This window comes from Triturus cristatus, chromosome 10, assembly GCF_964204655.1.
Source record: "Triturus cristatus chromosome 10, aTriCri1.1, whole genome shotgun sequence".
NCBI classification, from domain to species: Eukaryota; Metazoa; Chordata; class Amphibia; order Caudata; family Salamandridae; genus Triturus; species Triturus cristatus.
In genome coordinates, this window is record NC_140593.1 from 410,214,880 (window position 1) to 410,240,122 (window position 25,243).

Below are 25,243 nucleotides of genomic sequence, written 5' to 3' on the forward strand. Positions count from 1 at the left end.
GGCCCCTAAGGTGCCTTAGGATTCAAGGGGACCTAATCCCCAACCTAGAACGTGCCAGGAGGAGCGTTTGCAGAGTGGTGCAGGGAGGGGGCTGGGCCTCCGGTGAGATGCTGGTTTCTCTTTGTTTTTTTTGCAGGGGGGTTTTGTGGCCCTCCTTCTCTTAGGACCCCATTACCCAGGGCCTGGGCCATTTTTTTAAAATAAATAAATAAAAAATGTGGCTCCCCTCATGAGGACTTTTTGGGCCCCAGGAACCCCATCCCTCCGAGGTTTTGCCTCTTTTAAAAAACGTTTTCGTTTTTTATGGGAGGGGGGACACGTGGCCCACTTTTACCCCGGGGACCCCATCCTCCGGGGTCTAGCCTCAAGTTGGGGACTGTGAGGGGAGCCCCCAATGCCCCCACAGTCCCAGCTGGCTTCCCACCTCCTGAGTGAGCCGGGAGTGCTTTTGGGCAAAGGGAGCTGCTAACATGCAGCTCCCTTTGCCCCAAAGTAATCTGCTTTGCTTCATGGAAGCGAGAGCAGGTTTCCTGCTCTTGCTTCCATGAAGCAAAGCAGTGTTTGCTATGACAGGGTGGTAGCCCTGCTCCCACCCTGCCATAGCAAACTGCAATGTCCTGGAGGTGCGCACCGCGGGACATTGCTGGAGCCGACCCTGGGGGGGGTGGTCCCCAGGGCCAAGGAGGGTTCAACAAGGGGGACCATGCAGCTACCCTCCATCAGATTTAAAGCCCCGGGGAGGAGGTGGTCCCCGGGACGCAGATTTGGACCCCCGTATTAAATTTACTGAATGCCCCAGGTAAGTGGTGGGCCCCGGGGCATTGTCGGGCGGGCAAGAATCCCCCCATGCTTGTTTATTTAAATTAAAGCCCCAGGGTGGTGGTGGTCCCCCTGGGGCATGGGGGGCCCACGAGGACCCCTGCACCTAATTACATTTTTGCTTGTGACTCGGTTCAACTGAGGCACAAGACGGCTGCCAACACTTCCTGGTTTGAAATGTTGGGAGCCAATCAGAAACCAGCACGAGATCAGAAGAGTTCAGCTAATCAGATCTCACAGTTCTCAAATATCAATATCTGTAAATGTTTACATTTCTCAAAAACTACTGAATGGTTTTACACCATTTAAAGAAAAGAGTGCTTTCTGGACCAAAAGCTGCCTTTTTCCCAAATTTTGTGTAATTCTGTTCAGCAGTTCGGGCTGTAGCCGTGTCTAAAGATTCCTTTGGAAATTAACATGGAGAAAACACATTTTGGGACCCCCCTTTTTTTTTGGCCCCCGCTTGACGAATCACCCCGAAACTTAAAAGTGAACGGAATTACATCACTGATGACCTCTCAAATGACATCACTGATGACATCATCCACTTCATATCTGATGTACCTCCTCACACCCTAATATAACCTTTTATACACCAACTCTAAAATACAGACAACCATTCTCAAAACCGTAGACCCTCCAATACCAGTTAGTAGATACCCACTCACTGATTCATAGCTCTACACTCATCCAGTCACTCACCCAGTCACTCACCCATACAGTCACTCATATGCGCAGTCACTCAATACAGCCACTGATATATGCACTCATACACCCATACAGACACTCGCATACCGCCACTCACCCATAGAGTTACTCACACACCTAGTCAGTCAGCCAAAGAATCCATCAGACTGCAATTTACACACCTATACAGTCATACAGCACCTCACTTATTCATACAAATATTAACACATACTTACTCTTATACAATCACCGACACAAGCACACACTCATCCATACAGCCATTCTGACAATCACTCTCTCTCACATATAGTCACTTATAGCCATATACTCCAACACTCACATATACTGCCTTTCACATATGTAGTTACTCACACATATACCACTGAGACATTCATTCACTCATCAACACAGCCATATGCACACCCATAAATCCCCTCGCAGATCCACTCATGAACCCATACACCCAGTGAATCACACATCCATGCAGGGAGTCACACATCTCCCCACCCATCCACACAGACACTCTGGCACCCATACAGGTACTCAGGCAACCAATCATTAACCCATATAGACACTCATGTAGCTACTCTCCAACCCATGCAGCCACTTACACACCAACTGACAGACTGGCACAGACATTCACACAGAATAGTCATTCACCCATGCATTCACTAAGACGCGTTCAGTCACTTACTTATGCAGTCAGTCATGCACCCACTAAATCATCCATTCTGACACTCGTACACCCACTCATTCTTCAATACACCTTGGTGTGTGTGTGTGTGTGTGTGTGTATATATATATCCACGTGTGATCAAGGCACTTTTGTGCTGAAACGCGTAGCGTTACCTTGTGAATAAACTCCCACTAGCTGTACCTTTCTGAGAGCGTGTTTTGCTTATCGTAGCAGAAAACTTTATTGACTCTAACTCGGCGGTGGGATTGGCCGAGTATAACACGCCACCTGACAATGGGATATGGATCCCGGAAACGAATCCTCTGGTGAAGCGACTGAATATATATATATATATATATATATATATATATATATATATATATATATATTGTTTGAGCACAAAAAGTACGATCTATGTATGCATGAACCTATTACAAAATGGCCGATGTTTTTCCGATGACTTTGGTTACGCGTTCACCTTGCGTCCACTTTTGTGTTAATTACTAGGTCAGCCTAACTATAACGTCCCTGAAACCTGTAGTTTTTTCAATGAATATATGTATATACATATGTGTGTGTGTGTATGTATGTATATATATAATATATACCCACATAACTCCAACTTCTTTCGATTCTCTCAGAAAAACAGGAGCAAGGACCACAAATAGGTGCAGATTTCTTATTTTATTTCATTCTCGTAAGCATTAGCAGCATTACGCGTTTCGGCTCCAAGGAGCCTTGATCTCCTATATATATGTGTGTGTGTGTGTGTGTGTGTGTGTGTGTATATATATATATATATATACATATATATATATATATATATATATATATATATATATATATATATATATATATATATATATATATATATAATTTCTACTAATAGGGCTAAAAAGAAAGCTTCATAAACTCTTAAGGTTCATCATATCAGCAAGTCTAATGAGTGCCTGGTTTTTGCTCCTTTATTTATTTACTAGTGGCAAAAGTTTGGAGAAAGAGCCAGAGGTGCCATTTTGCTGGAAGCTTTTAAGCTGGTGGTTCAGCCATGGAATATGCTTTATTAATCTACGCTGAACACATTTATAGGATTTCCTGAGTTACTTCGCTTCTTTATCGAGAATGTTTGCTGCAAAAGAAGAGGACCTATAGCAATCACATTTTTAATATATGTAATGCTCAGCGCTAAAAGCACAGTCTAAAGTAGCATTATTATTCCTAGCACTGTATTCTCCACGACATGGTAGAATTTAAAATTGACAGAGATGCTATTTAATTTGACGTGATATACTTTAGTAATGCAACAGGTACGTACAATACCAAAGGCATGACCAAAATGAAATATTGCTTCAGTAGATTATGCAATTAAAGATCATTGTCTAGCTAAATGTGATCTATAAGAAAATGCACTATGAAGATGTAATTTACTATTTAGAAAAGTTGTCTAGCAGTGCCACCTGGCTTGAAAAATAAATTAGCATACATGTCTTATTTTATTGAACAGGAAATATTATTTTTATATCCCAATGTTAGTGTACAGATCTTGGTCCTCTATATATCTGGAATAGTCAGTGACAAGATGTTGCAAGGCACTCTGAGTTTAACACATAACTTGACTTTGTCTCTTTGGAAAGAGGTAATTGCGGTAGTCCCTATGAGCCAAGATGAAACCATCCCAAATCTGTTGGTCCTAGTATGACTATCCCACAATAAAGGGGTTATCCGTTTTGACAACATTTTACAGAACGTTCAGCCTTATGTGAAGATTATTGACTGGCAAGTTATGTATGGCCATTATTGTGAATAATCGGCTCGAAATGTGTCTATTCACTCTTATGACATACCAGCAGTGGGAAACAAAAATTGGCAATACCAGGGTAAACACTTACTTCACCTGTGTTCCACCTTCTCTCTGCAGTCTGCTGTGACCCCTTAGAGGTGCTGGAAAACAGACGGGGGCTCGCCTCCCTTATACTGCCTTTCTGGGTCTCCCTAGACCAGAGGTCTTCAAACTTTTGTAGGTTGAGCCCCCCCAGTGGAATATTTTTGGATGTTGGGCCCCCCCACCACCTGACAGAAATTTCTGGAATCTGGTACACTACATATTCGACCACCACGTGCATATCACGGGCCATATCTGGCGAGTAATGTTCAACACAATAAGAGTGTTTATTAAACTGTAGGTTTGTCAGTGAGTGTGGGTGTGGTGAAATGACAGAGGCTTAATACACAGCTCAAAACCCAACTTTCCAAGATAAAATGTGTGCAAATTGTTTTTACTAGGATGCTTTGTTTTACACATGACATAGATTAATAACACCACCAACATTAATGTGACGGGTGTGCCGGTTTTTAGCCACATAGACTGTCAATCTGTGGATGGATTTTTGCTACTGCCATCCTCAGGTTGTGCTCCACATCCAGTCTTGAACAGTAGGTGAAAGTCGACAGAGAGGGCACTGAATGAACACTTAATTGAGAATTCCTTAGTGGTACGATAAGTTGCTTACCTGTAGCAGTGGCGGTTTAGGACATGTCAGGCTTATGTTTAAAAAAAACAGAACTGATAATAAATTAATGATGTTGCCTATTTTACTTCAGAGCAATGTTGTCTGACAGACTTTGTGGTGGCAGGGACATGTTAAAGATTTTGGGTGCCCTGGGCCAATACTATTTTAAGGGCCCCTGTTCAGAACAGCTTGAGATTAAATGATTCACTTTCAGCTCTGCCATACCCTCTTTAGCCAGGCTACTAAATGTGCACAGGCGCTATGGTCTAAATTCTAAAAATCTCAACATGTAATATTCAGAGATAGTGATGTGTGTTTTCACTGTTGTAACAAAGCAGCAGCCCACTAATTTTACAGCGAATTATATCTGTGATATCCTCCAATTTCTCATATGTGAGGACCCATTTTGATCTAAAATTAACTTTTTTATGGTTGTTGCATAAAACAAAAACATTTCTCTGCAAATAGTAATAGACACTCTCACATCAATAACATTAAAAAGAAATGAAACAAAACAGTACTTACAAGAATCTGTTTAGGAATTATTCCAGGCCTTCAGGGCAAAAACAAAGCTGCCTCTATCAAGGGCCCCCCTGAAAGGCTGGTTAGCAGTGCATGTAAATGTGTCCTTTTGTAATTTAGGACGAAAACCTTGATGGGCAAAACATGCCCATACTTGTGTACAGGGGCGCAACTAGACCCGAACTTCGGGTGGGGGCTAACACTAGGGTTGCCAGATCATTATTTTGATGTCCCAGGCAGTACAAAAATAAACAGTCATCTAAAGCTGTATCATCAGCACATGTCTGTGCATACTTTGAACAGCAAATATAAACAGTAGCACTTTTAATTGTGTTCTAGGGCTTCCTGAATGATCCATGACTGATAATAAAATGGAATAAAGTCAGTAAAGTCACATTACAAATGTATACATACTTCTTTCTTTATAAGCTTATTTTGTGTCAAGACGAGCAATGTGCAGGCTGTTTAAACAAAACATGGCTGGCTGGCATTTTTCTTTTGGCAACTTGAAGCCCTGTGGGTGTTGCGCACCTGCCTGCGTGAATTTAAAAGGAACTTTGTCTCCTTTCTGCTAAGAGCTAATCCTCCCAGGACGGGGTTAAACTCGTAGAGCTGAAATGCTTCAGCTGCAGTGGGAGGCAGGATGTCTCCTCTGCTAAAACTGAAAGAAAGGAACAGGCAGTCATTTCAGCTGCAGTGAGAGGCAAGGAGTCTCCTCTGCTATGAAATCGAACGCAAAGGAACAGGACTGTCTGTTCCTTTGCTTTAGGTTTTAGCAGAGGAGACCCTGTCTCCCTGTGCAGCTGAAGCATTTCATCTCTACGAATTAACCCCCTCCTGGGAAGGTTAACTGTTAGCTCTTTACATGACAAAAGCATGGGCTCATCCTGCCTCATCTATTTCCCTTCCTTCCCCCCTCCAACCCTCTGTTACCGGAGTTCTCCAATAAAAAAATTCCCATTTGAAATGGGTAAAGACTTGCGACGCGGGACAGTAAAAGACCAACAAAGGTAAGATCTTAGTGTGCAGTGCGCCCCCCCCTGGTGTCCGCGCCCCACAGATTGAAGAACTCCGCTTTAGACCCTATGGATATGGGAGAAGGCAACTGGTGTGCTGCCTGTGACAACCCGCCACATTTCTTTGGCAGTGAAGGTCTCTACAGGGGAGAGGAGGGTAAATGTAGATTAGCAGGAGGACAGTTATTTCTTTTCAGGTTGGGTTTGAGTCAGGGCAAATGCAGATGGTGGTGCCGGTTGATGGCATGAGGTCATGTGTTTTATTTTTAATCCTAGGAGAGGGTGGAGATGCCATGTTGCATATCACTCTACCATTATTGCTCTATCCCTGCTCAAATGTTGAATGGAGTGACAGATGATTTTGGGGGGAGCCATATATAATATAAAATTATATATAGTGAAAAGTGAATAATGGTAATGGTTTTCAAACCTAGGTTCTGATTGACATCATAAATAAATTGAGGTTTGCTTTCTTGTATTTGATGTCACTTAGAATCCATTGGTGCAGAAAACCTTCGTTATTCACTATCACCCACTTATAATTCAATATATGATATATATAAAAGAAATATAGAGATCTAATAAGGATCTATTTTTGTAAATCACCTCCGACTCATGCAGCAGGGATACGTTTTAATGACGTGATGAATGGAAGGAAAGACAGGCATTGTTTATTTTTTTTTCATGCAATAAAACATTACACAAAGAATCCAAAATCTACAAAAACTCGAAAAAATATGCTAGAAAAGATCCTAACATACAAAACTGCACCTAAAAGCACAAAACATCAATTGCAAAGTGAATACACTTGCTATTGTATTTGAGACACTAAAAAGAAACTGTTATTAGGTTTAGGATTGTAGGAATAATAACTTGCATCTCCACAGCCCGCATACAGTTAGTTTTCTTTTATATTGTGTAATGATAATAAACGATCAGATCCCGGAGTTGCCGTACCAGAGTAATCCGAGGTGCAACTAGAGCTAAATTTCAGGGGGGGGCTACAAAAAAATTTCAGGGGGGGCTAACTCTTCCAGCAATAGGCAGAGTGGAGATGCAGGGGCTCTAAGAAGGGGTGGAAAAACAACAAAACCTCATTAACAAGCCAATGGTCTTTTAAAGACCTGTGAAGTACTCGGGTGCGGCTGTGTGTCTGCCTGGGAAGCTGTCTCAGTCCGGGCTGTCACACACGACGGGGGTGGGGGGCGCTGAAGCCCTTAGAGCCCAATGGGCGTCGAGCGCCTGAGAGAAATACACAACTCCATCTGATAGACTTGGAGATAAAGTCAACATTGTGGCAGAATAGTGGGAGCTGAGCTAATATTTCCACCGGTCCACTCGAAAAGCCGACGAACAAATTGGTCCCTGTGTTCCTAACTGGACATCAGGACATCAGTACCAAGAACATCAGAGACTTTTTTTATGCGTTGGACACTAGGACTTGGATGGTGGGTGCTGGAGTGCCAAGTTCTGCCTTCTTCTCTATTTTCGTGGCTGACATTTTTTATTCCACTCATTAGTATCAGAGGGGTACCCTCGGAAAATAGTTGTCTCAGAGTCTTCAAATGTGTGTCTCTTGACCATCCTTAAGACTATTTTAATCTAATTTAGAACAAGAGACTGAAAGCTCCGCAATCATACTTGAGCCAAGCCCCCTAAAATGATATTAGCTGTTAGGACCATTTTAAAAACAGCATAGCGCCTAGATCCAATGATCTATATTAACAGTTGGTAGCATGGCTTGACCCAACAAGGTGCCAAATCTTTGTTGTTTAGTGTTAGTCTTAGTTTTATCTGTTTTAATCTACTTACATGTTAATAAGGCAATTTAAGAAAAAGATTGATTCAACATTGGTGCTACTGAATGTCATCTACTGTGTGTGGCGATTTTAGTTTCAAACCCTTGCAACCAGTTAGCGTTGACTGCTTGCGCTTAGCACTCAGAGTCCCATGTCTAAAGGGAATAATTTAGCATCCAGTTAAAATGGACATATATTATTGCCCTTGGACACCAAGGTAACACAAAGCTATCCATACAGGGAATTGCATAGTAACCACTGTCATTTCAACAGTGGAAGCTGACCGAAGCGGCTCCACTCGGACGCGTAGCAGCTGCACGCGCACATGCCTCCCGGTTTTGCTACATCGCACAGGCACACAGATTGTCGTGGCTGTTCATCTATTATTTGATACCGTGAGTCAGGTATTATACATTTTCTCTACACCCTGAATTCCCCCGTACATTGTTTCCGGAGGTTTGCTTGGACAACACAGGTCAACGTGTCTCCAGCTTCCAGTTCACACATCCTCGCCATCTGGTGCATCTACATTCCTTGTCAGCTTTCCCTCCCCTCATTGGGTGCCCGGCTGGGACCCATGTGAGTACCGTTTTTTTCACCTTCCACTTCCCTGAAGTGCACTTCAGTCACGCTGACATACCCTCCTTCATTTCAGATGTCCCTATACCAATAGGTCCTGAAGAGACCCCTCATCTCTATAGGGGTTGAAACGCCGTCGACAAAAACTAAGTGAACCATCCATCAGAGCCTATTATCATATAAGGACGCTGCCTTTATTATTCATTACCTGTGATGGCCTACTTTCATAAATGTTGTAAACCAAACAAATAAGTCACTACTTTTTTAGGTTTCATGTTCACTGGGGACACATTGCACTGTTTTTCTGAAAAATTGCATTTATGTTTACATAAATAACTATTGTTCGTACCAAATATCCAGCTGTGTATGGTTTTCTCCTTTGTATATCGACTTAACCCTTACATGTACTGCGATTGCGCATTCCAGTATTAATATTAGTTCCACTGTTCCACAGGAACTACTGTTTCTGTTAATATAATACTTACCCCGGTTCCTCCTGAGTAGTGTCTTCCTTGTTTCCTTTTCTCTTCATTAAAATAAGAGCTGTGGGTTTGGTGTGAGAACACTGCACTCATAAGAATCCAAGAATCAATTCTGCAATTATTTACCTGGTGAAAATAGTCTGGAGGAAAACTCCAGGGGATGTGACAATTCGTGCATATATTGAAATCTTGATTCATGCACACATTATTTGCAGAAGTGGTGATGACAAAACAGTACATACGCTCAAAAAGCTACATATTGAAAGGGAGGAACAATTGTACAATTTGAAAAACAAGAAGAGCTCCTCTGTACAAAGCCTAAATATTTTGTTTCTTTGTTAATGCTTTTCACAGTTCTTAGTAGGTATATGCATTTTACATTTTTTGTTTGTTTGTTTTAGGTGTTACTATCAGAGATGATACCATTAGGTCGAAAGAGTATCAACTTTGACAGTTTTCCAGATCCATCTGATACCTGGGAAATTATAGAGACTATTGGCAAGGGAACCTACGGCAAAGTTTTCAAAGTTCTGAACAAAAAAGATGAAAGCAGAGCTGCTGTCAAGATTCTGGATCCAATTAATGTAAGCTACATTTGTACTTGGGGATGTTCCACATTTTTATTTATCACCTTGACTGTGTTTCAGTGTCCGGCTTTTGACAAAAACGTAACACCTTTTCTCTCTTGGAGCGCCTACAAATTGTTACATGTAGAAGAACTTTCATTAAAAACATCAATTAGGTGGCTTTGTGGACGCCATACCCCCTTTACATTCTTGCATTATACATAGACCTAACTTCTTCGTCAGAAGGTAAGTATAGGTAAGTTGACGTGGAGGTAATAATAATATGTGAATCATAATGATCTAGTGTTGGGAGATTGTCAGGATGCAATATAATTCTAGGTTAATATTATTGACCGCGATATAGTGTCTTATAACCATATTGATATACAATAGATAATATGGAAATCTTGCTTGCATATTTAATGTACCTACTCAACAGCACCCCACTGCCTCTACAACAGGAGAGTTATCTCGAGGAGGTAGGTATTGGTTTTCAAGTTATTCCCAGGAACGTCTGATATTCTGGTATCCATTACTTACTATATGATTACTCACTGTACACCTGTATAGTCCTTTGCCCTATGAACAGTAATTTACTATTGATTGCTAGTTGCTGATGCAGCGTTGGAATGGAGTCCATTAACTACTGCACTTTCTGGGCCTTTCTTTTTGTTCAATGTTTACCCTTTAAATGACCGCACTCTCTCCAAACTGGGTTCTGGGAAAGTCAAAGGATCCATTTCCTTTTTCCATCTATAGAGATCTTCTATTGGGGAAAACCTACAAATTGCAGCTCGCACAAATCAAGTGTCAAGAGTCTAAGGAACTGGCGAACACTGCAATATATGTGCAAGTACTGACAAAGCAAACAGGACTGGCGTGCATTTTCAGTTGTAAGCCAGACCTGTTGCATTTTACAAAGCAGAGTCTCTTTTGTTCTCACTGTGGCAGAGATACTGAACAGACGAATGTCCTTTGGCTGCAGGGTGGAGAAACATGAGTTGGTAATACTACACGTCACAGAAGACAGCTGTGTGTACACCAGGGATGTTAAAGAGCATCTTACAAGGGAGCTAAAAATCATGTGAGAAAATCCAGTCATTGTCCTCCAAAGCAGAAGTTAAAAAATGTTCTGCCTACCTCTGGGCAGATCTGCATGTCCCCGCAAACACTGACATCTGAAAAGTTACTAAAAGCTAGAAAAAAATGTGAAATATGTGGCACCGGTGGCACAGTCAGGGAATCCATTAGGAGCAAGAAAAATGCGATGTGTCCCGGGGGCACGTGTAGTGCCCCCACTTACCTCCATGCACCGTGTGCCACACACTATTGTGCATGGCACATGGCTCACAGATGTGCTGAAGGTGATGTACCGACGCAGCTTCTGTTGTGGCCCTTCTAAATGACTTAGCCATGCTGCTGCGGTGGGACTGCCAACTTTCTGACCACCAGCCCGGCGGTCAGATCCAAATATGGTGGTCATACAGCTGCATGGTCATCAGGCGGTCACCTGACTGCCGCAATAGCGCCCGGCGGACCGATCACCCGCATCAGAATTAGGCCAATAATGTGGCACTAGGTCAGTAACTGTAATGTGTACATGTTCAGTTTAGTTGAATACTTTTTGTTTTTCTTGTTGATGCCATAGGTCAAGTCGCAGCAGTCTCAATTAGTTATATTAGTTTTTCCACCGATGGTGCAGGTCATTGCTGCAGGTCTTCCATGACTTCCCCATTGGACATCCTATGACCCTGGGCATTGTGAACTGGCCAACAGCCTCCTTTGAGTCCGTACCTTCCAACTTTGCAGTTCTCCTGAACCTCAAGCTCTCCTGAAGCAAATTCTCCAAGCAAGCAAACGGGTGTCTCCATCTCACTAGAAAGACATTTTTGTACCTTTCACTGCCACTAATGCAGGAGTTTCACCAGAAAGGAGACTACTGGAGGGCCTAATTTAACATAACAGAGTACCCTACCCTTAATGTTACTGGTTTGCACACACTATTTAGAGCCAGCTGAACTTCTGCTGCTCCCAGGAATGCCTACACTGCCTCTGCAAGTGGAATCTTTTCACCAAAGACCTTAACATTGAGTGGTCTGCAAAAGGTACCACCGACCATTCATCCTATTTAGAGCAGATGTTATGACTTTTTTTCCTGTCTGGGACTGCCAGGAAAGCCTGGTGTTCATGAACTAAAACAAACTCCTACTTTGGGAGGGTCTTCTTTTTTTAAATAGAAAATAATGCTGTGCAAATGCACTGAGCATGGTGCCCACAGAGCACAGCTACAGCCAGGGTGGTGGCAGCTCCTCTGAAGGCACAAATATCTCAGCCAGGCAGATGGCTGTTGTCCACCAAGACAGCAGAGTACATTACTCCGATGCCCTATCAAAGTACAGCCTGCCATGGGCTAAAGAAGCCCTGGAGTTTTAAGTAGATCACTTTCTGGAATGACAAGGAGATCCATGAGCAAGTGACAGTCAATCACTCTTTCATCACCTGTTGCCATGGCTGCAGCCGTGACTCCTTCTGTATTCTATGCGTGTTCCTTGGGATGCTGGGTCATCTCATAGCATATGGCCATGTTTGGGGCTGCCAGCAGGAGCTGGGGGTGTAGCGTGGCAGTAGTGGTAGAAAATAACTGGTTTGCTTCAGCCAATCAGAAGCTGAGTTTTTAACTTTGCCATTTCATAGCGAAGTATAATGCATATACGAACGCGTTAAGGTAGTTGCATTGTGATACTTGGACTAGCGTAACTCTGCCTGGCGCTAGCTGATGACGCTCGCTTCTCCACGCTTGTTTTAACTTCACTGATTGTCACTTTGCTATGTGTGCACTAAATTCGTTTTAGCAGCAAACTTAAAATATTTTTTAAAAACCAGCTGATTGCAAGGAAATTACCTCAGCCCTTTGCTTGTCACCGCCGCAGCCCTTCCGGTTCGCTCCCCGGTCCACCACGGGTCCCAATCCTGATTGAGTGGAGGGAGTCTACTTCCGGTTAAGGGTTGGCGGTCTAGTTCCCTCCTCTCCCCACCACATAAAAGCTAATGCAGAGCCAAAGGCAAGCCCGTCTGCACCCGTCCGCGCCAGACCTGGCGCAGGGCTCAGGATCTCTGGGTCGCACCCTCCAGCCCCCTTACTTTACTCCACATTAGGGAATCCTCCAACGTAATCTGCACCCACTCCATCTCCCTGGAAACACTCAGAGAACTGCCCACACTGTCTATACAAACTCCCCCCTATGCCAAACACCCCACAATCCACAGGGAACCAATTCAACATGGCTCTGTTGAATTGCAGATCTCTGCCCAAGCATGCTACAGAAATCTCCATACTGTTACATGACACAGGAATAGATGTTCTATTCCTTACAGAGACCTGGCTATCACTTAACTCAGAACCTGATGTGGTTCAAGCGCTTCCCCCGGGCTACCTGATCCAACGACTAGACAGAGCAGACGGCAAGGGTGGTGGGATCGCTATTGTCTACAAAGACCATTTAGTCTGCCGCATTCTAGATAGCCCCCTGTCTGATTGCGAAAACGCCCGTTTTTCTATTCAATTCATCCCCTCAATCACTTTTTCTGGCATCATCCTATATCGCCCACCAGGAGCATATGGACAATTCTGCTCCTCAATGCGCGAATCTGTTCTAAACTTAGCAAGCACATCACCCAACTTTAATCTTCTTGGGGATTTTAACCTCCACTTTGACAAGCCTTCAGACAAAGTGTCGGCTGACCTTACTCTGGATCTTGCAGCCTACCAGATGCATCTTAAGAATCACCTCGCCACTCATACGAAGGGCCATCTCCTCGACCCTATCTTCTCAAACATAGCAGCATTTGTAGTAAGGGAGCCCATTCCCTGGTCAGACCACTTCCTAATCCCTTTTTTATTTCATCCCCCCTCCATGCGCACTCATCTACTTTCATCCCGCACCTCAGTTCGCCACTGGCCCAAGCTCAACATTGAGGATTGGACCCATGAACTGGAACGGACCATACCCACCCATGACCCGGATCTCGCAACTGCCAATAGAAACCTCTGCGCATGGATCGAAAACTCACTAGATGTAGTCCTCCCTCGTAAAAACAGCCTACAGAAAGTCGGACCCAATAAATCCCCCTGGTTCACCCCTGACCTCCGCAAACTGAAACAGCAATGTAAAAAACTGGAACGAGCCTATAGAGCATCCATCATGGCCTACAAAGCAGCACTTAGAGCAGCACAGGCCGCTTACTATGAGGAAAAAATTCAATCGTCCTCCAACTCCCCCAAAGAAATATTCTGGATCGCAAAAAAACTTTTACGAACATTCTCGTCCCCCTCCCCCCACCCCCCCCCGTTCCCGACCGGCCATCATTGTGAGGATCTGGCAGACTTCTTCTCCACCAAAATCAAAAACATCCTTAACCTCTTACCACCTCTTAAAACCGATCAAATCAATGAGCCTCCCGATTTGGAATCTCAGAATAATACCATTTACCTAGAAACATATGCCCCTCTCTCTGAAGAACTCCTTCCCCACATCTTAGACTCAATAAAAAGCGGTTCCCGGTGCGACCCTGCCCCTTTCCATATCTTGAAACTAGCAATGCCCACAATTATCAGTCCTATTGCCAATTTAATCAAGGCTTCCTTAGCCTCAGGCATAGTCCCTCGGGACTGGAAAAACGCCATGGTGAGGGCACTGCTAAAAAAAAAACATCTGGATCCCTCGGAACCGGGCAACTATCGCCCCATTTCCCTACTCCCTGGTATCAGCAAGGTCGCAGAAAAACACGTCAACCACGCACTCTCCGCGCACCTTGAAACCTTTAAACTGCTCCACTCCTCCCAGACCGGCTTTCGCCCCGGCCAGGGCACTGAAACTGCATTAATAGCGGTGGTGGAGGAGGCACGAAAGATTCTCGATGCAGGAGGATCCGCAGCCATCATCCTCCTAGACCTGAGTGCAGCCTTCGACACGGTGAACCACCGTATTTTGATACACCGTCTCAAAAATGTAGGAGTGACAGGCAAAGCCCTGTTGTGGTTGGAATCATTCCTGGAAGAAAGATTCTTCTAGGTATTTGAAGGTAACACCCGATCCCAACCAGTACCACTCCAATGCAGGGTACCTCAGGGCTCCTCTTTAAGCCCCACCCTTTTTAATGTGTACATGTCCCCGCTAGCACAGATAGTTGCCCCTTTTGGAATCCAACTGGTCACCTACGCAGATGATACCCAACTTATTGTGACCTTGAACCAGGAACAACAGTCTCCCACAAACCTCTACTCATGTCTTAAAGAAGTCACCAGCTGGATGAGCTCCTCCCACCTCAAGCTCAACGGTGGCAAGACAGAGCTCATGCTACTGGGTAATTGTTAGATCATCTGCATCAACCATCTGAGGGGCCTGTGGTCCGTCTGAACCCGGAAGTGAGTCCCAAACAAGTAGGGTCTCAGCTTCTTCAGCGCCCAGACCACAGCAAAAGCTTCCCTTTCAATCGCACTCCACCTCTGTTCCCTGGGAAGTAGCCTCCTACTAATGAAAGCTACAGGTTGGTCCAAGTCCTCATCATTTAGTTGTGAGAGCACCGCTCCCACTCCATGCTCAGAAGCGTCTGTCTGCACTATGAATTCCTTGGAGAAGTCAGGCGCCTTGAGTACAGGTGCTGTACACATGGCCTCCTTCAGGGCATCAAAAGCTTCTTGGCAGGCACTGGTCCAAATCACTTTCTTCGGTAACTTCTTGGAAGTTAGTTCTTTCAAGGGAGCAACAATGGTGCCATACCCCTTGACAAAACGGCGATAGTACCCGGTGAGTCCTAAGAAGGCTCTCACCGCTGTCTGGGTTTTGGGGGGTTCCCAAGCCCGGATGGTATCTATCTTGGCTTGTAGGGGCGCCACCTGGCCGCTTCCTACCTGGTGTCCCAAATAAACCACCGAACCCTGCCCTATCTGGCACTTACTGGCCTTGATAGTGAGGCCTGCACTATGCAGAGCCTTCAACACTGCGCAGAGGTGTTGCAAGTGTTCTTCCCAAGTGGAGCTGAACACAGCAATGTCATCCAGATAGGCGGCGCTGAATTGCTCCAGCCCGGACAGTACCTGGTTGACCAGTCTCTGGAATGTGGCAGGGGCGTTCTTCAACCCAAAGGGCATGACACGGAACTGGAAGTGCCCCTCTGGCGTTGAAAACGCAGACCTCTCCTTGGCCCCATCAGTTAAGGCAATCTGCCAGTACCCAGAAGTTAAATCAAACGTACTGAGGTAGTTGGCAGCTCCCAACCGATCCACGAGCTCATCAGCTCTGGGGATGGGGTGTGCGTCAGTCTTCGTGACAGCATTGAGCCCACGGTAGTCCACACAAAACCTAAGTTCTGGAGTGGCACCTGGCGCAGCAGCTTTCGGTACAAGTACCACTGGGCTAGCCCAGGGGCTGCTGGAGGGCTCAATCACCCTAGCTCCAACATCTTAGAAACCTCCTTCTTGATGCTGGCCCTGACCTTGTCAGCCACCAGGTAAAACTTCTGTTTTACAGGCATGCTATCTCCCGTGTCCGCGTCATGGACACACCAGTTGGTGATACCGGGGGTCAGGGAGAACAGAGATGCAAACTGACCCAGCACATGGCGAGAGTCCCTCTGCTGTTCTGGGGTCAGGGTGGGCGAGAGGACCACTCCATCCACTGACCCATCTTGCTCCTTAGCTTCCAGGAGGTCAGGAAGAGGATCGCTATCCTCCTCCATCCCTGCATCTGTAGCAAGTAGCATTGTTATTTCAGACCTCTCAAAATGGGGTTTGAGGCGGTTCACGTGTAGGACCCTCATGGGGTTCCTGGGAGATCGCAAGTTGACCAGGTAGGTCACCTCACTCTTGCGCTCCACCACCTCATATGGCCCAGTCCACTTGTCTTGTAGCGCGCAAGGCTCCACTGGCGCCATCACCCACACCATCTGCCCAGGTTGAAATTCCATCAGAGTGGTATGCTGGTCATACCACCTCTTCATCTCATCCTGGCTGGCTTCCAGGTTCGCCTGAGCGAGGGCCCAGAAGCGCTGTGTCTGGTTGCGGATGGCCAGCACATAGCTGAACACATCCTGGGGGGTTTTCCCAGGGGATTTCTCCCAACCCTCCTTCACCAGACTGAGAGGTCCTCTAACAGGGTGCCCGTACAAAAGCTCAAAGGGACTGAACCCTAGAGACTTTTGCGGTACCTCCCTGTAGGCAATGTCATCCAGATAGGCGGCGCTGAATTGCTCCAGCCCGGACAGTACCTGGTTGACCAGTCTCTGGAATGTGGCAGGGGCGTTCTTCAACCCAAAGGGCATGACACGGAACTGGAAGTGCCCCTCTGGCGTTGAAAACGCAGACCTCTCCTTGGCCCCATCAGTTAAGGCAATCTGCCAGTACCCAGAAGTTAAATCAAACGTACTGAGGTAGTTGGCAGCTCCCAACCGATCCACGAGCTCATCAGCTCTGGGGATGGGGTGTGCATCAGTCTTCGTGACAGCATTGAGCCCACGGTAGTCCACACAAAACCTAAGTTCTGGAGTGGCACCTGGCGCAGCAGCTTTCGGTACAAGTACCACTGGGCTAGCCCAGGGGCTGCTGGAGGGCTCAATCACCCTAGCTCCAACATCTTAGAAACCTCCTTCTTGATGCTGGCCCTGACCTTGTCAGCCACCAGGTAAAACTTCTGTTTTACAGGCATGCTATCTCCCGTGTCCGCGTCATGGACACACCAGTTGGTGATACCGGGGGTCAGGGAGAACAGAGATGCAAACTGACCCAGCACATGGCGAGAGTCCCTCTGCTGTTCTGGGGTCAGGGTAGGCGAGAGGACCACTCCATCCACTGACCCATCTTGCTCCTTAGCTTCCAGGAGGTCAGGAAGAGGATCGCTATCCTCCTCCATCCCTGCATCTGTAGCAAGTAGCATTGTTATTTCAGACCTCTCAAAATGGGGTTTGAGGCGGTTCACGTGTAGGACCCTCATGGGGTTCCTGGGAGATCGCAAGTTGACCAGGTAGGTCACCTCACTCTTGCGCTCCACCACCTCATATGGCCCAGTCCACTTGTCTTGTAGCGCGCAAGGCTCCACTGGCGCCATCACCCACACCATCTGCCCAGGTTGAAATTCCATCAGAGTGGTATGCTGGTCATACCACCTCTTCATCTCATCCTGGCTGGCTTCCAGGTTCGCCTGAGCGAGGGCCCAGAAGCGCTGTGTCTGGTTGCGGATGGCCAGCACATAGCTGAACACATCCTGGGGGGTTTTCCCAGGGGATTTCTCCCAACCCTCCTTCACCAGACTGAGAGGTCCTCTAACAGGGTGCCCGTACAAAAGCTCAAAGGGACTGAACCCTAGAGACTTTTGCGGTACCTCCCTGTAGGCAAATAATAGGCATGGCAAAAAGACGTCCCACTTCCGTCTCATGGGCTCTGTCAGCCCCATGATCATGCCTTTCAGGGTCCGGTTGAACCTTTCAACCAACCCATTTCCTTGAGGGTGGTAAGGAGTGGTGAACTTATAAGTTACCCCATACTCCTCCCACAGAGACTTCATATACCTGGAGATGAAGTTGGTACCCCGGTCGGATACCACCTCTCTGGGGAAACCCACACGGGAAAAGATCCCCTTCAACGCACGGTCCACCACCGGGGCTGTGGTTGTCCTGAGAGGGATAGCCTCCGGGTACCGGGTGGCATGATCCACCAGGACCAGGATGAACCTGTTGCCTAAGGCGGTCCTGGGGTCCAGTGGCCCCACAATATCTATCCCCACCCGCTCGAAAGGGGTGCTCACTACCGGAAAGGGCTGGAGAGGGCCTTTGCATTTTCCTCCAGCCTTGCCACTTGCCTGGCAAGTCTGGCATGATTTACAAAAGGAAGCGACGTCCGTCTTCATCCCGGGCCAGTAAAAGTGGGTGGCAAGCCTTTGTCGGGTCTTGTCCTGCCCGAGATGTCCTGCAAGCGGCACGTCGTGAGCCAGACCCAGTAGGAAGTCCCTGAACCCTGCGGGTACCACCAGGGTACGTGATCCACTGGGCTCAGCAAACCTAGGCTCACTGTACAACAAGTCATTCTCCCAGTAGAGAAAGAGGTTCTTCGGATCAGCACCTGCTGCCTGGTCTGCAGCCTGGTGCCGCAGACCTTCAAGAGTAGGGCATGTCTTCTGCGCACGGCAGAACTCCTCTCTGGAGGGACCACCCTCTTGCTGCCAATGGGTCAGCTCAGGTATGTCTCCCAGCTCAGCTACCTGTTCCCCTGTAGGCTCCAGGGCATCCCCCTCAGGTTCTGCTCCTTCCTGGACCGTGGGAACAGCGGGGGTGGACGCACCACGCCCCTTGCCCTTCCTCTTTCTGGCAGGGACCTGGGCCACTGTTTCAGGCTCCAGGTCTGCTTCACAACCCTGTCTCGCTGCCATGGACCGAGTGGTCACACAGACCCACTCAGGCAAACCCAACATCTCCAAATGAGCCTGGCGTTCCACCTCCTTCCACGGGGAACTCTCCAGGTCATTACCTAGCAGACAGTCTACTGGCATGGATGGACTCACAACAACTCTGAGAGGACCTGAGACCCCCCCCACTCAAAGGGAACATGTGCTACCTTGCAAAGGCGCACAGAGTTGTCAGCTGACACTACAGGGTGAAGTACGTCTGGAATGATCAGCTCCTCAGGGACCCACTGACACCTGACCGTAGTCACACTGGCTCCAGTGTCCCTGAGAGCTTCCACCCTCCTCCCATTGATGGTCACCCACTGCCTGTACTTCTTAGTGTTATCAGGGACAGGGGTTTCCTGGACCATCTCTGTGTCTCCTAAAGAGACAAGGGACATAACTGCTAAACCCTCCAAATCACTAGAAATTAAATCCCCCCCAAAAGCTACACTAGCTATACCCGGTGTTGGAGCACCAGAGGGTGCCTGGGATTTCTTGGGACACACAGGAGCTTTGTGACCCAATTCCTGACAGTGATAACACCTAATGGGACCCTTGTTATCCGACCTGCCCTTAGGGGGCCAGGTTGGTTTGGGTTTTGACTTGGGGGGCTGGGACTGGTTACCCTGGGAACTGTTTTGGGGCCCTTGTGAGAACTCCTTTTGGTTACCCTTGTCCCCCCACTCTTCTGCTGGGGACCCTGCCCACCTTTGGCAATGGTACCCACAATTCCTCTGTGGACCCTGGTACTGGTCCAGCGGTCCGCCTCCTTAGCAAGCTCAATGGGGTCCGTCAACTTGCTATCTAAAAGATGCTGGCGCAGCTCTGGAACACATAGACTACTCAAGTGCTCCCTACTAATTAAATGTAACAACCCCTTATAATCAGTTACCTTGCTGCCCTTCATCCAACCTTCCAGTGCCCGCGAGTACAGATTCACACACTCCATCCACGTCTCAGACTCTTTCTTCTTGGAGTTCCTAAACTGCAGTCTATACTGCTCTGGAGTAAGTCCATACCTGAGACATAAGGCCTCCTTCATATTGGGATAGGTCATGGTACCTGCTAATTCTAAGGGCTCTAGAGCACTCCTCCCAGAAGCCTCAAAATGTTTCCACAGGCCCGCCCCCCAATGCTGTTCAGGCACACCATTCATCCTCAATGCAATTTCATACGATGTGAACCAGGCATAGATATCTTCACTCCTGTTATAATTCTGCACTAAATCTTTGGGGATATATACTTTACCCCCCTGCACTGGCTGTGCTCTGCCACCATTTGAACCGGACTCCGCCTGCTTGGCCTTGATGTCCAGTTCCTTCATGCTCAACTCATGAGCCAAAAGAAATTTTCTTTCCTCAAAAGCAAGGGCATTCTTCTTCTCCTCCTTTGCCATTTCCATTTTCATTTTCATTACTTCCAGCTCATGTTCTCTGATTCTTTGATTCTCTTGTAACTCCTCTGCTGGGAAAAGACCCCTGCTGGAATGGTGGCTCCCCGCCCCGCTGGTGGGGTTGCCCAATGGCAAATCATCTGCCCCAAACCCATTCCCTTCACTATCATCATCTGTTTCCTCAGCCTCTTTAGCCTCCCACCATGTTTTCAGAATCTTCTGTAGCTCTTCCTTTCTGGCGTTGCTTTTTATGGGACAACCAAAATCCTTGCAGAACTGCTTGAGCTCCTCCACCTTGTATGAACACAGATCCTCAATGGAAAACTCCAATTCTGCTTTCTCACTTGTTGCCACCTGAGACATGGTGCTCTTGAAGAGTTATTCAAAAATAGAACCAAAAATCAACAATCAGCAGTATGTGGCTGTGTATTGGTCTGCTATCCTAGTGATGTACACCAATTACTGTGGGTCAAGTACAAATACAAGTTCAATCCCACCGCTGCCACCAATGTTAGATCTGGGAGTCTCTAGTTGGCAGGGTAGGTACCACTGTCCAAGTAGGGACCCTTGCTTCTAGTCAGGGAAAGGGGGATACACTGTTAAGATAACCCCTGCTCACCCTCTAGGTAGCTTGGCCTGAGCAGTCTAGGCTATCAAAGGCAATGTGTAAAGTATTTGTACCAACACTTACAGTAACACAGTGAAAACACCACAGATTTACTTCCACACCAGTTTTAGAAAAATAAGGTATCTTTACTAAAAACTTCACAAGACCAAATACTACAGAAAAACCAACATACAATTAAAAAGATTACTTCAAAGATAGTTCAAGAGTTTGCAGAAAGTACTCCAGGATGTAAAAGTCAGTGTCCTGCACAATTCAACACTCAATGCACAAAATGCGACACTCTCGTGCCCAACAGTACCTGTAGTTGCGATAAGGTTCCCAAAAGCTATAACAAGGAAGCTTGCAAAGGCGATGCGATACTCCTGAGATCCTGGGGAGGCTTTGCAGCAGCCCTGCTTCACGCAGCAGAGGTGGATGCGCCGGCTCCGATCTGTAAGGGGAGGATGCGATGACTTTGGCCTTCGTTGCGTAGGTTTCTTAGGGGGAAGCTTCACGCACAGGTTCGATGCAACACGCTTCGATGTGGCACGATGCGCGGCACAGCGTTGTCTTCCGACGCCGCAACTCTCGATGCGCCACGGAACGGGACTCTGCGTCGACGCACCCGATGACTGGAGACTTTCACGCACCGGCAGTGGTGCGGCTCGCAAACTGGTTCTGCGACGACCCTCGCAATGTCAGGAATCTTCACGCTTCGGGGCGATGCTCGACGCACTCGGCGATGCGGGGACCCTGCGTGTTGCGATGGTGCCGCGATGAAATTTTCCACGCACTCTCGTTCTTGCGACACGCAATCGGATGATGCGTTGCGTACCAGTCACTCTTTTCACGCTTCTGCTTCCCAGCTCCCAAAACACAGCAAAACGACCTCCTGAGGCCCCAAGACTGGGCAAGCGCTCCAAGGCAGGTCAGAACTCTCTCAGCAGAGTTCCAGGGGAGCTGGTGGTGAAGTCCTTTTGTTCCTGGGACTTCTTAACAGGGAGCCAGCTCTTCTCAGGCCCTTGGAGATCAGAATCAAAAGAAGAGGACACAGCAAAGTCCTTCCCCTCTCCTTGGCAGCAAAGCAAAACAGCAAGCAGGCAGTCTTCTCCTCTTCAGTCCTTTTCAGCTTTCTCCTTGGCAGAGGTGTCTTCTTAGTTCCAAAGTGATCTAAAATTTAGGTGTCTGGGGTCCTCTTCTTATACCCCTCCAAGCCTTTGTCTCTCTGTGTTTCAGTGGGGGGATTCCCCTGCTCAAACCGGTCCCTGGGTGTGCTCTGCCCTGGAGCACCTGGTTCCTTTCAGAGTGAGGGGCAGGGTCGTTAGACGCTCAGCAGGAGGCGGAGCCTTCTTTGTGCCAGCAGAGGCAGAGTCCTCAGCCTGGCCAGCAGGGGGTGGAGCCAGCATTGTGTTTGGCAGGGACAGCCCTATTCAAACCCAGGGACTACTCCTCCCACCCATCTAAAGCAGATCTCCCTATTCACCCTGCTGCTGACTCATCCAGGCTCCTGGAGCCACCTAGCCCATCACCTGACACCAGTCAGCCAATCAGCACACAGGCACACAGGAAGGTTAAACAGGAGAATAGCTACTTTCTAAAAAGTGCTATTCTCACACAGTGAATTTAAAAACCATCTTGCTAAAAAGATGTATAATTAAATTCTGAACACAAAGATACCAAACTTGGATTTTCTATCTTGCCCTTATGGGAAGATAGGCATGTAAACAGCCTTCCCCATTCTATCCTATGGGCAAGATAGCCTCTCAGCAGTGAAAAACGAAAATGGCTGTAATTCACTACCAGGGCATTTTACACACCTCAGTACATGCCCTACCTTTCAGATACACTGCACCCAGCCCAGGGGGGTACCTAGGGCCACCATAGGGATGCCTGACATGTACAGAAAGGGAAGGATAAGGCCTGGTCAGTGGGTGCACTGGCCAGGTCGACATGGCAGTCCTGGACTGCACATAGGCACTGCAAGCAGGCCTAAGACATCATTTTAGAGCTACTCCTGTGGGTGGCACAATCCGTGCTGCAGCCCACTAGTAGCATTTGAATCACCAGCCCTGGCACACGCAGTGCACTTTACTAGGGGCTAACAGGTGAAACAAATATACCAATCATGGATAACCAATCAATATAACAATTTACCAAGGGAGCACTTGCACTTTGACACTGATCAGCAGTGGCAAAGTGCCCAAAGCATCTAAACCAGCAAAAACGAAATCCAGCATAGCATCAAAAATACAGGAGGTAGAGGCAAAAAGTCAGGGGTAACCACGCCAAAGATGCCAGGTCTAACAGTAATCAAGCAAGCTTCAACCCTAACAATTCGTGGCCACCGTGCATGGGACCATTACTCAAACAGGAAATAAAGAGCCTGGGCATATGGCTCGACCATGACCTCACCTTTAGAACTCAAGCAAGAAAAACGGCCGCCACCTGCTATGGTATGCTCCGCACCATTCGGAAAGTACTCCCTCTCCTACCTGTCCACTCCAGAAAGCTTCTGGTTCAAGCACTCATCCTCTCCAGGTTAGACTATGGCAATGCCCTCTATCTGGGCGCGCCCAGCTCTGTTATTTCTAAACTACAGGTTGTCCAAAACGCAGCAGCCAGGCTCCTCACAGGCACTAACAACCGCTACTCAGCTAGGCCTGCCCTGAAGACACTGCACTGGCTCCCGATACAAGAAAGAATACACTTCAAGGCCCTCTGCATTGCACACAAAAACCTTCATAACAAAGGCCCCCCCATCATCAAAAACCTAATCAAACCCTACAAAACCACCAGAAGTCTACGCTCAGACCAACTTCATCTAGGGGAAGTTCCCAGAGTCAGGAGGGCTTGGTCAGGGGGTCGCCTTCTTTCCTACAACGCCTCCAGACTCTGGAATGTCCTTCCCCTCTCAATCCGCAAAGAAGCTAATCATCTGTCATTTCGCAAACAACTGAAGACCTGGCTATTTCCATAACTCCGCCTTCCCCTCAACGTTCATCCGCAGCGCTGGGATGCCCACGGGTAGCCATGTGCTATGTGAGAATATCTGTCATATGTACATAGGGCAGATAAAAGTATTGGACTGCTACATTTTTATGATTTTTTCCCACAATCTCTAAAAACAAAAGTCAGAAAATCAGTATAAGGCATTCAAAGTAGCTGATAACAATATACCTGCCATGCCTGACGATCTTTCCTTTTATAGTTTTATGTTTTTAGTAGAGAGGTTGTGTATGAGACATTGAATAGGAAAGCAAACTCGGTGACCCCTAGTATATTTGCACCAGGTTGATCAAGCAGCACTGCATTTATCAAAAACTAATTAGTTGCCCAAACATTCTTTCCAGTACAGATTGAGGATTGCTATTGGGGGCAAGTTCCTAGTCTTTCAAAAATGGCTTCTACAACTGAAGTGACATCTGGATGCATTCACATACATGTACTATATATTTGGCCACATTTATTGCTCAAAAAGCAATGGTTTCAAAACTAGTTCTTCACAGTGATGACATCAGATCCGTGAATTATTTTGCATAATCCATGTGCAGAACATCCTTGTAGTGAATCAAGTATTTCTTCCAATGTGAGACCTACTCTCAGTCTTATTTTCATAGCTCCAGCTAATTAAACTGTAACCACATTATTATTATGCAAATCTATATTTTTTCATCCCATGTTTCTGAAGTTTTACGATAATTACACAAACCTAACTGGAAAACCATATTTTAAGCAGGCCTGGGCGTAGTTCGCAGAGTTTTGCTAAGCGGAACTGCGCGAAGTGACAAAAAAACGAAGTGGAGTTCTACAAGTGGCAGAGTGCAGTGCAAACTACCGTTCATGCTGGTCTTCCTGCAGCTCGAGTAAAAATTCTACCCGAGCTGAAGCTCCGCTCGCCAACCTACTGTTCGCGAGCTGGGAAAAAACTCCACTACACTACACGGAGTGGACTTTTCTGCACTCCGTGGAGCGTGAAGTGCAGAAAACCCTGCAACCTGAGCGGAGTTCACCGCCCAGGCCTTATTTTAAGGAATCTGTTCTTAGCCTGGATTTGATTTAGATGAATAGTTGAAATGTTATTAAAATGATAATATATTTGGTCACGTGGTTGTTTCTCACAAGCACTGTATTGTCTTTCCTTGTTTCATCA

The 25,243-nt window shown here is 46.8% G+C and overlaps 1 protein-coding gene across 1 annotated transcript in view; it reads left to right on the top strand.

The window, feature by feature from the left end:
- Nucleotides 1–25,243, top strand: part of MYO3A (myosin IIIA) — a 1,336,625-nt gene that overhangs the window by 23,541 nt on the left and 1,287,841 nt on the right. Inside the window, exon 2 of the mRNA XM_085630108.1 lies at nucleotides 9,492–9,674. Coding sequence (XP_085486234.1) covers nucleotides 9,492–9,674 — 183 coding nt within the window. The remainder of the gene's footprint in view (nucleotides 1–9,491; nucleotides 9,675–25,243) is intronic.